We start from the raw sequence: 15,850 nt of genomic DNA on the forward strand, positions 1-15,850 counted from the left end.
CGCAGCTGGGGAAGAGGGAATTTTGCTGTTAGACATTCTGTTTGGCTTCCTGCAGGTGTGTGGGTGTGTGGATGGGTGGGTGGGTGTGACTGTGTTTCCCCTTTAAAGGGGACCAAGCGTTGCTATTAAAGAATCCTGCAGGGCTTCCTGGGGTGAGCTCAAGGGTGTGTGACTGCCCGTGGATGATTCAGTGTTGGTATGCTGCAAGTGGTAGCCCTGGGTTTCAACTTAATCCTGTTTGCTGTTACCAGCAGTGTGCAGGTGTTTGGGATAAGTGGGTGTGAATATTAGTTTTTCTAACTGGGCACGAGTGTGAGGATGAGCGAGCTCCATCTGGTACGCAGGCTGAGACCCTACCTTCCCGCGGACTGTCTCGTCAGAGTGGTGCATGCTGTAGTTATCTCCCGCTTGGACTACTGCAATGCGCTCAATGTGGGGCTACCTTTGAAGGTGACCCGGAAACTATACCTAATCCAGAATGTGGCAGCTAGACTGGTGACAGGTAGTGGCTGCTGAGACCTCATAACACCAGTCTTGAAAGACCTACATTGGCCCCCAGTACGTTTCCAAGCACAATTGGTGCAAACCTTTAAAGCCCTAAACGGCCTCCGCCCTGTATACCTGAAGGAGCGTCTCCACCCCCATTGTTCTGCCCAGACACTGAGGTCCAGCTCTGAGGGCCTTCTGTCGGTTCTCTCACTGCAAGAAACAAAGTTACAGGGAACGAGGCAGAGGACCTTCTCGATAGTGGTGCCTGCCCTTTGGAACACCCACCCATCAGATGTCAAATAAATAAACAACTATCCGACTTTTAGAAGACATCTGAAGGCAGCCCTGTTTATGGAAGCTTTTAATATCTTATGAATTATTGTACAAATGGGCGTGATATTATTATTATTATTATTATTATTATTATTATTATTATTAAAAATAGAGGGTAATTATTTAAATAAGCAAATTACTGAGTATTCTTCTTTTGTTGCTGAAAATTACAGTACATAGAAATATTTCACAGCTTCTATAGTCTACATAAAGTAGGGGTATTTACAATGAGAGTCTTCATAAGATCCATAGTTAAAAGTAGTCGGCAAATGTGTCCTCTTTTTTGCTTTTTAAAATATGACAACCCTACACTATGGGGATTATTTTGCAACTTGATTGGGTATGTGGATCTGGCAAGCAATGGTACAGAACTTTGTGTTACTGCAGTAAGGTATGCAGTAGAACCATGAGATATCTTTCCACTTTCTGTTTCTGCATGGGGAAGGTGGCGTTTTCTCATTACTTAATGTAAGGTAGAAAGATTTATTCTCCTCCTTCTCCACTTCTTCCCTATTTTGCACATCCTTCTTTTCTGATTTTAAATGTTGCTTCGCTTGACTTTTAAAAGGGGTAGAAGTTGAATGTGAAAACTGGCTTGCATAACCAGATTCAATAAAGAGGGGCCATGGTTCGGCATGCACTTCAGTAGTTACTGAGCTTAGTTGTAGAGACACGGAAAGGTAGGTAGATAAGGCAACCAAAAATCCTATAGGAAATTTGCTTCTAAAATTCCGGACAGATCAGAGTTTCACCTTCATACAGAAGGACCTCTTACTGCCAGCCTGGTGAGGAGCAGCAATTATGGTCTGGCATCCATTGACTGGGGCAGTCTGATCTTCTGGTCCCTGCATGGCCAGGGGAGGACATCACTTCCTCCTTCACTGTCCATGCTGGCAGCTTGGGGAGCAGACCAGAGGGACAACTTGCTCTAAGGTCTGCTCTCTGGCTATAAAGCCAGCTGTGCCCAGGACTCACCACTTAGACCACTTCATCCCAATTTAAAACATTGCTGCTTCATTTCAGAGAAACTGAACGGTTTTTTGATAGGGAAATGTGAAGCTCCCATTATTTGTTGCTGCAACCTCCTAAGGTTTCAAATTGATTTAAAAGAAAGTATAATGCAATACTTAATTATCATATATGTCTTAACCTTTAGCATACAAATTGTTTATTATGAAAGTGCAACTTGGCATTTCAGCTATTTTGTGACATTTATAATGTGATTCTTGATCCACAATTTATGAATTGAATTGTTATTTGAGTATTGCAAACTGAGGTAATTGGGTTAGTGAGACAGTTCCAGCATGAAAATTAATATAGTGTCTTTAAAGAAAGGGAAGGGAGAAAAGATGGCATGCTTCAAAAATTATTTTTGCTTGCTAGAAGAACTACACATCCATACACAATTTAGTTGAAGTGTTTTTGTGGTTTGTTCTTTTTTTAAAAAAATACCCTGACAACAATCAGACAATAATCTTATTTTATTTCCCTGAAACACTTGATGAGGCTTTCACCCTATCAAAAGTATTCTGTAAAAAGTCACAACTCACATAGTAGAAATTACCTGACTCTTGTTTTGTGCTGAAAATTGTCGTCATCTCCCCCTCCCGCACGCTATCTATTGAACATTATAACTTATACTTTTATTATGTTGATTAAAATATATTTCTATATTGGATTCAGGCTTGCAGTTTTCCAGGACAGCCACACTCTCCTTCAATATACAACACTGATTGAGATAGTGCCATGGTGTGATTGTCTTAACATGTGCTCATGGGATTTTTATGTTTCCTTAGATGTGTTGAGTCCCCTCATCCTGCAGTATACTTGTGATCACAAAGCTAGTGGAACATAGATAGTTACATGCTCACTCTTATGTATTTTTATCATTTGGTCACTAATAACATCAAAGCTGATTGCACTATCATAGCAACATTCTTGTGTAAAGCAGAAAACAAATTTGCCTATTGGTGAAGAACTTAATATTCCTGCTTAAATATAAAAATATATTTGTCTAACTTCTCAGTATAAAATTTGTAAAATGCTTTTGAAGTAACTGAAACAGCAATGTTACAAAATGCTATATCCTATTTCATGTGTGTGTTTCTAAGCAAAGTTTTTCTTTTTCTTTTTTAGCAACCGTTATTCTCAGCAACCTGGAACCTAATACAACATATGAAATGAAGGTTGCTGCTGTAAATGGAAAAGGGCAAGGAGAATATAGCAAAATTGAGATATTTCAAACATTGCCAGTTCGTAAGTAATCTCCTTACTCTTTAATGGATTATATTTGTTGAAAAATCAAGTTTAGGTGATACTTTGGATGCTTATTTGCTGCTGATTCTTTCAGCCATTCTGCCCATTTTCTCCTTCTGCTTCCCAGCAGCATTTGCAGCACTTGCAGAAAACACTTCCCCCTTCTGTGTCGGCCAGCCCACCAAGATGTTTCATGCCTCCCCTAAGCATCTGTTTTTAAAGGGAGACTTTTCTTTCCAATGGGTCATCACACCCACTGCTATCCCTGGAAACCTCCATTTCCCCAGACTCCAAGGATCTTCTTTTGATGTGTTGATGACCGGTCATCAGCATCATTGTACACCTTAACTAATTCCCCCAGGTGATATCCTGGACTGGAAAAGAAGCTTAGCCTACCATTTTGCACTGTTAAAAAAGGTAAAGGTAAAGGACCCCTGACTGTTAAGTCCAGTCACGAATGACGCTGGGATTGCGGCGCTCACCTCGCTTTACTGGCCGAGGGAGCCGACATTTGTCCGCAGACAGTTTTTCCAGGTCATGTGGCCAGCATGACTAAGCCGCTTCTGGCAAAACCAGAGCAGCGCACGGAAACGCCATTGACCTTCCCACCGGAGTAGTGCCTATTTGCACTTTGACGTGCTTTCGAACTGCTAGGTTGGCAGGAGCTGGGATCTAGCAACAGGAGCTCACCCCGTCATGGGGTTTAGACCACAGTGCCATCCACGTCCCTTTGCACTGTTGTTGTTGTTGTTTAGTCGTTTAGTTGTGTCCGACTCTTCATGACCCCATGGACCAGAGAACGCCAGGCACCTCTGTCCTCCACTGCCTCCCGCAGTTTTGTCAAACTCATGCTGGTAACCTCGAAAACACTATCCAACCATCTCGTCCTCTGTCGCCCCCTTCTCCTTGTGCCCTCCATCTTTCCCAACATCAGGGTCTTCTCCAGGGAGTCTTCTCTTCTCATGAGGTGGCCCAAGTACTGGAGCCTCAGCTTCACAATCTGTCCTTCCAGTGAGCACTCAGGGCTGATTTCCTTCAGAATGGAGAGGTTTGATCTTCTTGCAGTCCATGGGACTTTGCACTGTTAGCTCACCTTAATTCTCAGCACACTGATTAAAGCCCAGCACTCAGGAATCTAGAGGGTATTGGGCACCCAGAAACCTGTAACAGTATATTAAATGTGTTTTACACCCATGGTGTGTGGACCATGCACCCATACCATCTGTGAGTTTTGTTTTGCTATATCCTGTGCTGACCTTCTGGTTCACTGGGATACATAGCAGGAAAACAGTTTCATTCTGGGATACACATAAAGTAAACAAAACTCTCTATACCGCTTCTTCCAAATATACACAATATATCCATTACAGGTACATACCATTCGCGTAACTAATGGGTATCTGCTGAAACCTAAGTTCTCTAAAGACTTTTCCAAGCTGTGGGAAAGTAATATTCCATAAATAAAGTGAAATTCAATTACATTTTTTATTGCAGCATACCAGTGAGGAGAGCAATTTTTATTAATCATTTCCTTTTCCTATGAACATATGGAGATTTCTAATCTGTTCACATAGTTCAGATAGGGGACCATGGGGAGTGGGGCACAAATGCTTCTAGTTGGAAACACATGAGAGAACAAAAGGAACAGCAACATGGTTTCCTAATTTACATCTCTCTCCTCTCAAGGCATTAAGAGTACAATTGGCTTAGCTGTGCAACAGCTTGTACAAGCAAGCTGTCCCTTTTTCCACTGCTTCAATTTCCTCAACCTGTCCTGCAACAGAAAATATATGGTTGCTTTCTAGTCTGTGTAATAAATTGCATAAACAGAGTTTGGTAACTCACAGGCCAGAGATTTTAGGAGAGCATCGTGTGATTTGCTGTATGGTGCATAGATAATACTACTGCAGCCATAGCCATGAGTCAGCCAGGAGTGGGGAGACAGATCCTGCACTGGTTTACCTCCCTACACATGGAATTTTACCCATGTAAGATTCAGGAATGGATTGTACCCTGGGTGGTCTTTTTGTAACCCAGTCAATCTTTGGAAAGATATGTTGTTAAAGTTATATTTTTCAATAGAAATATAACACAATGTTTGCATTAATTGTAAATACTCCCTTATGTGAAATTACTGTTTCACTGTTATCTGTAAGTGGTGCTTAAGACCAGCTCCCCAATAAAATTGTGCATTTTCTTCATTTGATTGAGATCAACTCACATCTGTAAAATAACATGAGAGCAACCTAAAAATACATATATAAATAAAAGACAACAATTACATCATAGAATTATTGCATATCTCTTTTCGTCTTGTATTTTAGGTGAGCCAAGCCCTCCAGCTATTCATGGACAACCAGGCAGTGGGAAAAGCTTTAAACTTAGCATAACAAAGCAAGATGATGGAGGAGCACCTATTTTGGAATATATTGTAAAATACAGAAGTGTAAGTATTTTATTAATCTCAAGAATATGCTTATGTTAGGATTTTTCTTTTGAACTTTTAAAATAAAGCTACAAGCACACAAAATCTTTCCCCAGACTGTTTTTGCTGTTTTTTATTCTTGTTGCAGCAAATTTATAAAACTTCCCCCCTAGAATATGTTTTGACAGTTATCTACAAGCAAGAACCTCAGACTTCCATTGCAGATTTCACATTGGGGCAGTTATTAGTGTGTTGAAAGGATGTGTATGCTGCAATCCTATGCACACTTTAAAACACACACACACTTTTTATTGGTTGTTAAACAAATACAAATACAACAACCATTAAACATTTATCCAGCAGTACATCTAATGGTGTTTGTTTTATCCATTGACTCTAGACATAAACTTACAAATATAACATTTAAACATATCACTTAGCATACTCTCTCCACTGAGAATATTGAGTTGTTGGTCTAGCAAGGTCTTGATTTTGGTGATTAAAAAAGTTAAAGTAATGGGTCCACGTTTCTTGGAAGGTGTCTCTTTTCTTGATGTCTTTAATTGCCGTCCTGTGTCTAGTGCAGGCATAGGCAAACTCGGCACTCCAGATGTTTTGGGACTACAACTCTCATCATCCCTAGCTAACAGGACCAGTGGTCAGGGATGATGGGAGTTGTAGTCCCAAAACATCTGGAGGGCCGAGTTTGCCTATGCCTGGTCTAGTGAGACACTCCCACATTGCTATATGCAATACATTATTTCCCCATATGTTCAGGGGTATTTCTGGTTCTTCCATTGTTGAGCTATCAGTAAGTGTGCTGCAGGCAGTAAGAAGCCTACTAGTTCTCTATGGTGCAGGGTGGAGTCTAACTCTATGTCCAAAGATAATAAAGTTAAGGCAGGATTTGGAGAAATGGGTTGGCTTGTAATTGCAGCTATAATGGAAAATGCTCAATTCCAAAAGTTTTAAACATGGGAGCATTTCCATAAAACATGAATAAATGAACTGAGATGGAGGATATCTTGTAGGCCATGTAGTCCAACCCTTGCTTGATGGTGTTTTCCTGTGGTATTCAAATGATTTTATTTGATAATGTATTTTCCAGCTTACATTAATTGCTCTTGGAAGAAAATTGTGACGCTAGTTTCTCATTAAAAATGGGCTTTTTTTACAGTGAAAAGTATGTTTTAATTGTGGTTGACCTTGATTGACATTCTTTCCGTTCTAATAAATTCATTTGAATTTATTTCTTACAGATACATATGTTATATAAGGGTGGATTAATCTGTAATTTTCAGTTTATCTCAGTTTCCAATCTTAAATTCAGTGTTCCACATTTCTGCAGGAAGTTGTGGTTTATTCATGTATTTAAAAACCTTTAGGAAAAGTTGTGAATTTCTCTTAATATACACATTTTTGTATGCAGTTTCAATGGATATGCACATTTTTGTGCAGCTTTCCCTATTATGATGCATTTTTGTATCTTACATTTTCTAATATATGCACTTCATGCACACTTTATCCAATACATGTGCTTTGTATACATTATTTGGTTGGAGGTAAAGATAAAGGACCCCACTCAAAGGTGACTGTGGGGTTCAGCACTTATCTCGCTTCAGGCCAAGAGTGCCAGCGTTGGTCCACAGTTAGCTTTCCAGGTCATGCGCCTAGCATGACTAAACCGCTTCTGGTGCAATGGAACACCGTGATGGAAGCCAGAGCACACAGAAACACCATTCATCTTTCTGCCACAGCAGTACCTATTTATCTACTTGCATTGATTTGCTTTAAAACTGCTAGGTTGACAGAAGCTGGGACAGAGCAACAGGAGCTCACCCCATTGCACGGATTCAAACTGCCGACCTTCCAATCAGCAAGCCCAAGAGGCTCAGTGGTTTAGACCACAGTGCCACCCACTTCCTAAGACAGGCATGGCCAAACTTGGCCCTCCAGCTGTTTTGGGACTACAGTTCCCTTCATCCCTGACCACTGGTCTTGTTGGCTAGGGATGATGGGAGTTGTAGTCCCAAACAGCTGGAGGGCCAAGTTTGGGCATGCCTGTCCTAGGACAAATGCAGGCTCCCTTGGCCTGAAGTGAGATGAGCACTTCGCCCCATAGTTGCCTTTGACTGGACTTAACTGTCCAGGGGTCCTTTACCTTTACTTATTTGGCTGGAGAACACCACAAAATTTAGGGAAGTCCTGGTTTTGACGGATAGCTGTGTTTCAGTTCACATACTTGTTTGTGAAGTGTGATTAAGGTAATTTCTCATTAATACGGGTGCAAAATCAAATTTCTTTCCCATCCCTAATAGATATAAGTAAGTGGGGGAAGTATAAGACTTTCCTTCTCACTGCTACCTGCTGCTACCTATAGGCAACTAGATCAAGAAAAGGCTTAACTGCCTTTTATGAAGCAGAGGCCCTGAGGAGCTCCAGTCTGCTTCTGTTTTCTGACTTTTCTGACAGTTATAACTGTTTCCCAGGTCTCTCTCTCTCTCTCTCTCTCTCTCTCTCTCTCTCTCTCTCTCTCACCCAGTACAGCTGTTTAAATGAATGGAGTGCAGAATTGTTTTGCTTTATGCTCCTAAAGATCTAACAGCTATATAACAGAAGTAGCAAATAATATTCTTTCATCCAATATAACGCTACTTTAGAAAGAAGCTATTGCTTTGAATGTTTTGTTGAGAGTAATGCTATGCCATAGTGGTGGTTTACTACAGAGGAAATAACTGTTACTACTTTCCCCAAGCCTTTCTGTACTTTATATTTCCTCAGAGTGTTGTACCAGTGAACTCTAGATTATAGCGATGGGCAAGAATTTGTTTGTTTAATTATTACATTCATTTTTGTTACTAAAACCTCATATGTTTTGTTATTCATTAGTTCTTCTCATTATTATTTCATTTGTTTCCAACTGTTTTCATTGGAAGACCAGCTGGTATTATGCTATCTGTATCTTCTGCTTTTTCCATCTATTTGGAATGAAACAAGAAATTAGACTTGCCAAATTTCAGACAGATATGAGAAAGGGTTCCTCTTTTGTAGGCAACCTCAAAAGCCACCCACACACAGCCTAAAAATGGGAAGGAGAACTGGTTTTGCACAAGGAGAAAGATGAACCTCTGCACATGGGTTGAAAGGCTTGGAGATGCAGAACAAAAGGTTGCCCAATATAGTGTGAAATCCTCCCCCCATCCCTTCTCCAGCTAGGACAGCTGCTTCTCCCTCCAACCCTCAATTCCAAGTAAGGTAGCTTCCAGAAAAGGAGGCTTTCCAGGGCTATACCAGGAACATGCAGTATGGAGGGGCAGTCTGAGCCCTCCCAACAGCAAAGTCATTGCAGAGTTGCTACCACTTATAGAAGGTGCAGGGTAGCACTGTGTGGGTACATCAGTGCAGCCAATCCAAAACTCCTACAAGTACATCCACAGAGCCTAGCCAAACCCTACGTAACTCCTACACTGTCTCAGCAAGTAGCAGTAACTCTAGTGTCTGAAAGGGGACAGCACAACACCACTTCTCCATACCAGCAGCTCCTGGTCAGTTGCTTTTTATATGCTTAATAGGAAAGTACAGTCATATATTAGATGACTGATGTTGTAGTTTGGGACTTGCTTTCAACTGTACTCAGTTTAAGGACTAAATTCATCACAATTTAGACTGTTCTTTGCATTTTTACAGAAAGATAAGGAAGACCAATGGGAAGTGAAAAAGTTTCAAGGTAATAAAGACCAAATTATTCTAGAACCGTTGCAGTGGACAATGGTCTATGAAGTGCAAATTACTGCCACCAACAGACTGGGATATTCAGAACCAGCTGTGTATGAATTCATCATGCCACCAAAGCCCAATATAATTACAGGTAAGTTAATTCTAACATACTACTAACAGTTACTTCTGCTCTTATTTTAACATTAGTGGAGAATTGGTTTTCTATATTTTCTAAACATCTTCAACATTTCTGGCCCTGCCAGATATACCGTTTGTAGCGTTATAACTGGTGGGGCTTTTATCTTTCTTTTTCTACATGCTTCCACATGGCAGCGTTATTTCATCACTATTCCAAAGCACTGCAGTCATCAAACCACTTTTTCTTCTGCAGCAAAATTTCTGACATTTGTGAAAGATCTGGAATTCTTCTGCAATCTTTTCATTGTGTGGAACATCATTGTGTGGTGTTTTGTGCAGTTCCATGCATTCTAGGTGCTGTTCATGGTGTGGGATTTAAGCCACTTTAGCTTTGCACTTCTTTAACCTCCTTGGCCTTTTTTGACAGGGGGGGTTGTCCATAGCCAAGACCAAAAACTCAGAGAGTTCCTACTGCCTAATCTCCCTCACAAACAGAATTCCAGAACATCAGGTGTGGATGCAAGAGGTCTGTCAGTACCCTGTCTCATAACTCTTACACTGGTTTCAGGCACAAGGTAAAGGAAGGGGTCTGATTACAGGCACAGATTTTTTCTCAGTCTGAACCCATCCCACCATTGGTATGGGCAGTGGGGAAAGAAGCAATCAGCCTCCAAAAAAGCAGCAACATGTGACAGCTAGTGTGGGCGGTCCGCTACAATTTTGCTGCCAAAATCATCAGAACAAAGAACAGTTATAGCACTACAAATGGTATATCTCAAATGGCACACAGTTGCTTATTACTGGTATGACTATTTCCGTATTACTAGCAAAATCACCAGCTACAAGGTTTACAATATTCTGTTGATTTTATGCACTAACATATGCTAACAGGTCGCTATTTCAAAAGAAATCACTTACCATATCTCTGCAATTTTACGGTCTACAGTTTGGTAGTTACAGCCACCTAGCAGTAATTGGTTTTGTTGCAGTAGCACTTAGAAGAAGTCTCTGCATGGTACTGCATGCATCAAACAACAGGCTCCTAGAGGGTAACATTAAAGGAGATGATGGTGCAGTTGCTAGCAGATTGTTGCCTGGAATATTAAAGTCTGGTGGAGTGGCAATGCCTCCCTGGGATCATAGTGTAGAAAAGAGCATGCTAGGCATTTTTGAAAGCACGTTGTCAGGTGACATCTGCCCCACTTGTATAGCATATGATGCTGGTCATTCTGCAGCTGCCATGGCACAAGTTTCCATACCAGAAGAGGTGGACTTGTGGCCATCCAGATGTTGTTGGACTTCATGTCTAAACACAGGGCTGATGAGAGTTTGATGTCTGACAAAATCCAAGAAGCCACAGCTTCCCTATCCCTGTTCTTTTCCATGACTGTTTAGGATCAGGTTGTCCAAAAGTTACCAATAGGTATTTTAATTAGAAATATGAAGAATACTAATGGTGCCTTGTTTGCCTGACTTCTGACTTGAGTGTTCGGTTCCCTGTGAAATTTTGTCAAAAGTTTCTTTTAGCTATAGGCCACTAGGTAATTCCTGTGTGGCTATTAGTTAGAAGGCAATCAACTTTTTAACGAACTACTCAAATGAATTTTCAAACTTGGAAGGAATTATAAAAATTGAATTCTAGTAATGATGTGAAAATCAGATTTCAAAATCTTGCTGGGTAGGGCCTGGAAACAGACCTGATGGAAGATTGTGTCTTTCCTGATCTGCATTTGAACCTTAAAAGGGTGGTGGTGACCTCTGTTGTCTCCCACCACTGATAATGCCTTGCCAAACCCCAATGTTCCTGTAGCCTTGTTGTGGATTTGTTTACCCCATACACGGTTTCAGTCTGGTTATTTCTTCATGTGCACCTGCTCCCTTGTGCCTAGAGCATAATAAAAAGCAGATAAATTTTATTCAGAATCACAAAAGAAATTGTGCAAGATCTGAAACCTTGCAGAAAATAAATTACAAGCCTAAGTGAGATAGGTGTCTGTGATTAATGGATTATTTCTACAGAATCGTTTTTTAAAAAAATCATTAAAATAAAAGTTGAAAGGGAAAGGGCAAGACAATGGGTGGGAAGATGGACATTTGCCATGTTTGGATAATCATCCAGGACTTTGTAAACAACGTTTTAATAAAGCCATGCATGAATGATCTGGCTACACTCTCATCCCTACACTGTTCCCATTATCCAGCAGTGTGAACTTTTTGGCTTGCGTTAATCCAGCATTCCATTTTACACCTGAACTAAGGAACTATGCCTGAGCTAACAAACCAGGAAAATAATGCTGGGTATCATTATTGCTTATGAAGCCTTGATCAAGCATCCAAACGTGGCCATTATGACACATTTGGTATCAAATATAACTCCATTGAGAAGGATTTCTGCCATCCTCAATTACTTTCTAGGTCTCACAATTATATCAATATCAGTTTGGTATCCAGAGCAAATTGGTAGGAAACTAAAACTAATATTATCGGGTGATTTGAAGGTAGATCACAAGATTCAACCATCATCATCAAGACAATTGCTATCTTAGGAATCCACATTGATTATTTTTAGATAAAATTGAAAGCTTCTAGACATATCTCAGTTCTCCCTAGAGTTTAACTTATGTACAATAATTCTCAACATATTAATACTTTATCAGTGAATCAATTTCTTTAAAATGTTTTAAGTGGTTGTGTTTATCAGCAAGGCAGAATTTATTTGTTGATGTTTGGGATGAATAGCTGTTGTTTCCCGTCACAACCCTTCAGCGTACATAGCAATATTTTCTTGACTATGGACTTAAGCCAATTATTTCATGGAAGCGCACCCATCAGTCATTGCATTTAGGACTGTTTTCAGATTCCACAAATATTATGACCTTTTATGTCCCTGACTAGCATGTCTTCCATACCCTTTCAAACAAAGTGCCATCATGTGTGCTAAAGCATCTTCACTCTTCCTGACCAAACCCATTTTTTCATAGGCACAGATGATGGATAATCTATTTAATGTGACCATGTTGTGCTATATACTTGCAAAAAATGTCAGTGTTCATCAAGTTAAACCATTCCTTTATATTTTCATTAATTACTCGCAGCCACAGCCTTATGAACTTTAAAGGTTCACCTGGAGGTTAAAAACATTTACTTTTATTTTAAGTATAACAATATGTTCATATTTTGAAGCTTGAATAAACACAACACTGTTATATTCTTTTCTGCAACCCCCCATAGGAAATGCGTGAAACACTTCTGTTTACTTTTGCAACTAGAGTTTCTTTCTTGCTTCATAGTTTTCTGTAATGGTAAGGTGGATTCAGTACCTAATTTCAAGATATTCTAGGGTACAAGCCTGTTCCAATACTGCTACCTGCTTCCAAATCTCATCACTATAGAAAAGAGCTTTCAGTTCACTCATATAGATTTAGTTACATAATAAAATTAAATTTATAATAGAAAGAAACATGTTAGATCTGAAGTACTCCCGAAAGTGCACCCTGAGACTTGATGTGCGTAGTCTGATTATTCTCACTGCAACAGGAAATTCACTTGGCATATGCTAAGAAGGACACTCAACTATTATGCACTTCTCCCAAGGCTAAAATATGAAAGTAAAAACAGGTTTGAAATATCACTCTGGTGGCCCCTAGCAGAATTTAAGGCCTGAAGTGTTTTGCAACACTGCGGGTATGGGTAGGGGAGAGATTGCTGTATAGAAATCTCTATAGCATCAGTGAAAACTGTGTAGGAAATAAGATGAATAAAATCTATCTTTGTTGGCACAGAAAGAGAGGAAACAGATAATATGTATGGTATTTTTTAATTATTACATGTTCACCCCTCCTTTCACCCAACAAGTGCAGGGTGGTGTACATGCCCTGCAAGGGGGCCGGTGTGAATAAAATATGGGGGGGGAAGGTAAGCCCCACCCCACATAATTGATCAAAATACACAGCACACACACACCATTTCAATGGTAGTGCCCATTCGCTTGGGGGAGGGGGATGGCCCCCTCAAATACTTTAGGGGGGGGCTGAAGGGACCGCAGCCCCTAGGAGTTGGCTCCTATGACGCCCTCCCCATTTTATCCTCAAAACACACCTTTGAGATATATTAGAATGAGAGGGTGATTGTCCTAAGGCCACACATGAACATAGTGCCTTATCAAGGATATAATTAAGGCTGGAAGAAACTTGTACAACAGTAACTGGTAGAGGAAAAGTTCAAATTCCTGCACGGTGCCATGAATGATATCAACATTCAATGCTTACAGTAGTTTGAAGAATTTAAGCTGAAGAAAAGACCCATTTAAATATCAATTATTTATTATAATCCAATACATGACAACTGTATTAAGAGGTGGCTTAATTTTTGACTCTGTTCTCTATAATCGGGCTCCTTAATTATACACCTTTAAATGTAACACTAATATCTCAACAAATGAAACTGATATGTAGAAAATGTAAGTTGAAAAAAGAGACATTGCACATACTTTTGTAAACCAAGAAACCTTTAATAAAAACACCACACCCACCCACCCACACACCTTTAGGAGCCAGGCAAAAACATTTCTTCAACCACCCTATATCTTTTTAAATGTGTTTGTGGGAGGGGTTGGGGAGAGCGAGGTTATTATTTCGTTCTTGTTTTTATTATGTACTTTGTGTTTTTATCTTGTATTTTTATGCTATGAACCACCCTAAGATCTATGGATGAAAGGCAGTGTACAAATTTAATAAATAAATAAATGCACCTTTTTAAAAACAAACTATCATAGAAACAAACCGACTTCAAATTATTTGTTATGGAGCAGGCTTGTTTCAATAAACCATATTTAGTTTAGCACATTTTAGGTTTGGGATGCGACACTAAGATAATGTAAAACAGAAGCAAAAGCTTCCAAACTCCTCAAGACCCCACCAGGGGAAGGGAATAAATCAGAATGCTCATTATCTGAAATCTCAGTTATCTGAACACAAAGAATGATACCCAAACCTCATTATGCCAGCAGCTGATTCAGATATCTGAACAGTCAAAGTTTGCCCACTTCCGTACTTTTTTTGTCTTTTGCCAGGGAGAGAGGGAGGGAAGGAGGGAGGGTACGAGGGAGATCGGACAAGTCATGATTTACTAATCTTCCCATAAGAAATAATGGAAATCATCAGCTTGTTATGCAAACATTCACCTAACAAACAATTTCCTGGGGATGTACTGCTGGACCTGTGTGTACATGAGTTCATTGCTTACTGTATCTCATCCTCATAATGCTAAACCACTGTTTAACATTAATGTGTAAATGCAGCCAATGTGTCACAAGAGAAGGTTTCTCATGAGCAAGTCTTGATTCTGTAAAAGACTCTCAAGATCTGCAGGATAACACAAAGCAGTAAAAGCACACGCCAAAATGCTAAATTCACCTGAAAGTGTAATTAATTCTCTATTCAGGATGAAAGAGCCAATGAGACCCCCTATTAATTCAATTACTAATTACCTGAACTGAAAATATATAACTGAATTGATAAAAAGTGTGCTTGTCATTACTGAGTTGACCTTTGTAGAAGATTTCCTCTCCACCAAAGGGATTGAAATGAACAAGAGGAAACAAAGAAGTACAGCATTTTCTGGGAAAGTTATTGGGTGAAATACACATATAATTTACCACAAAAGCAGCACTATGATTCCGGGATGTGTGTCAAAATATCACTTGGATGTATTATCATCTGAGCAAGGAGCACAGTCTGCAGATACATAAATTTATTTTGACAATGGCTGACATACGAATATGAAACTGGGAATGCAGAAGCAAAGGGAATGTCCTCCCATCAACCAAAGAAACAAAGACCAATGAGATGCTGCTCCTTCACTCTCCTAGGAAGAACATCACAGGAAGTGAAAGATCATCTTGTGTCTAGCTATCAAAAGAGTACTGGCCTCTGTGTTAGCCTAAGGAACAAGGGTTCCTGGGTTTTTGTTTTAATTTATGAGGTCTTATAAGCCACTTTTTGAAACCTGATTAAGAGATGGTGTGCAAATCTTCTAAATAAATCTGACTGCGGCACAAACAAGATACACAGAAATCAACAAATAGTTGCTGGGAATCTTATTTTATTACTATATCTGTGCAAACTGCCCAGAATTAAGCAGACCACAAACTCCTTATACTACATTTTAGGATTCAACAAATGATAAAAATGCAAAAGTAGAGCTGAATGTTGCACCTGCATGACAGGTAAATGCATATTTTAGATGTTATTTCTGGAAATTTAAACTCTATATTGAAAGCTGGTAAGATCTCTGAACCTGAGCTGCAGGCCCATGCAGGATTACTTGTCAAATCACTCCCTCTAGCATACAAAACAATAAACAGGAAATCAAAGTGGAAATGGAAAAGAGGTTTGTTCATTGAGAATTCTAGAGGAAGCAGTCATATGAGAAAGCTAGAAAATAAATGTAGCTGTGATCTCTAGGCCATCAAGAGTAAATGGGAATTAGGGA

The 15,850-nt window shown here is 39.7% G+C and overlaps 1 protein-coding gene across 3 annotated transcripts in view; it reads left to right on the forward strand.

The window, feature by feature from the left end:
• The window catches only part of NCAM2 (neural cell adhesion molecule 2), a 197,262-nt gene that overhangs the window by 150,698 nt on the left and 30,714 nt on the right, over positions 1-15,850 (forward strand). For all 3 annotated transcript variants that reach the window (XM_053386518.1, XM_053386519.1, XM_053386517.1), the window contains exons 13-15: positions 2,959-3,078; positions 5,403-5,524; positions 9,191-9,371. In XM_053386518.1, coding sequence (XP_053242493.1) covers positions 2,959-3,078; positions 5,403-5,524; positions 9,191-9,371 — 423 coding nt within the window. The remainder of the gene's footprint in view (positions 1-2,958; positions 3,079-5,402; positions 5,525-9,190; positions 9,372-15,850) is intronic.

This window comes from Podarcis raffonei, chromosome 4 (assembly GCF_027172205.1).
Source record: "Podarcis raffonei isolate rPodRaf1 chromosome 4, rPodRaf1.pri, whole genome shotgun sequence".
NCBI classification, from domain to species: Eukaryota; Metazoa; Chordata; class Lepidosauria; order Squamata; family Lacertidae; genus Podarcis; species Podarcis raffonei.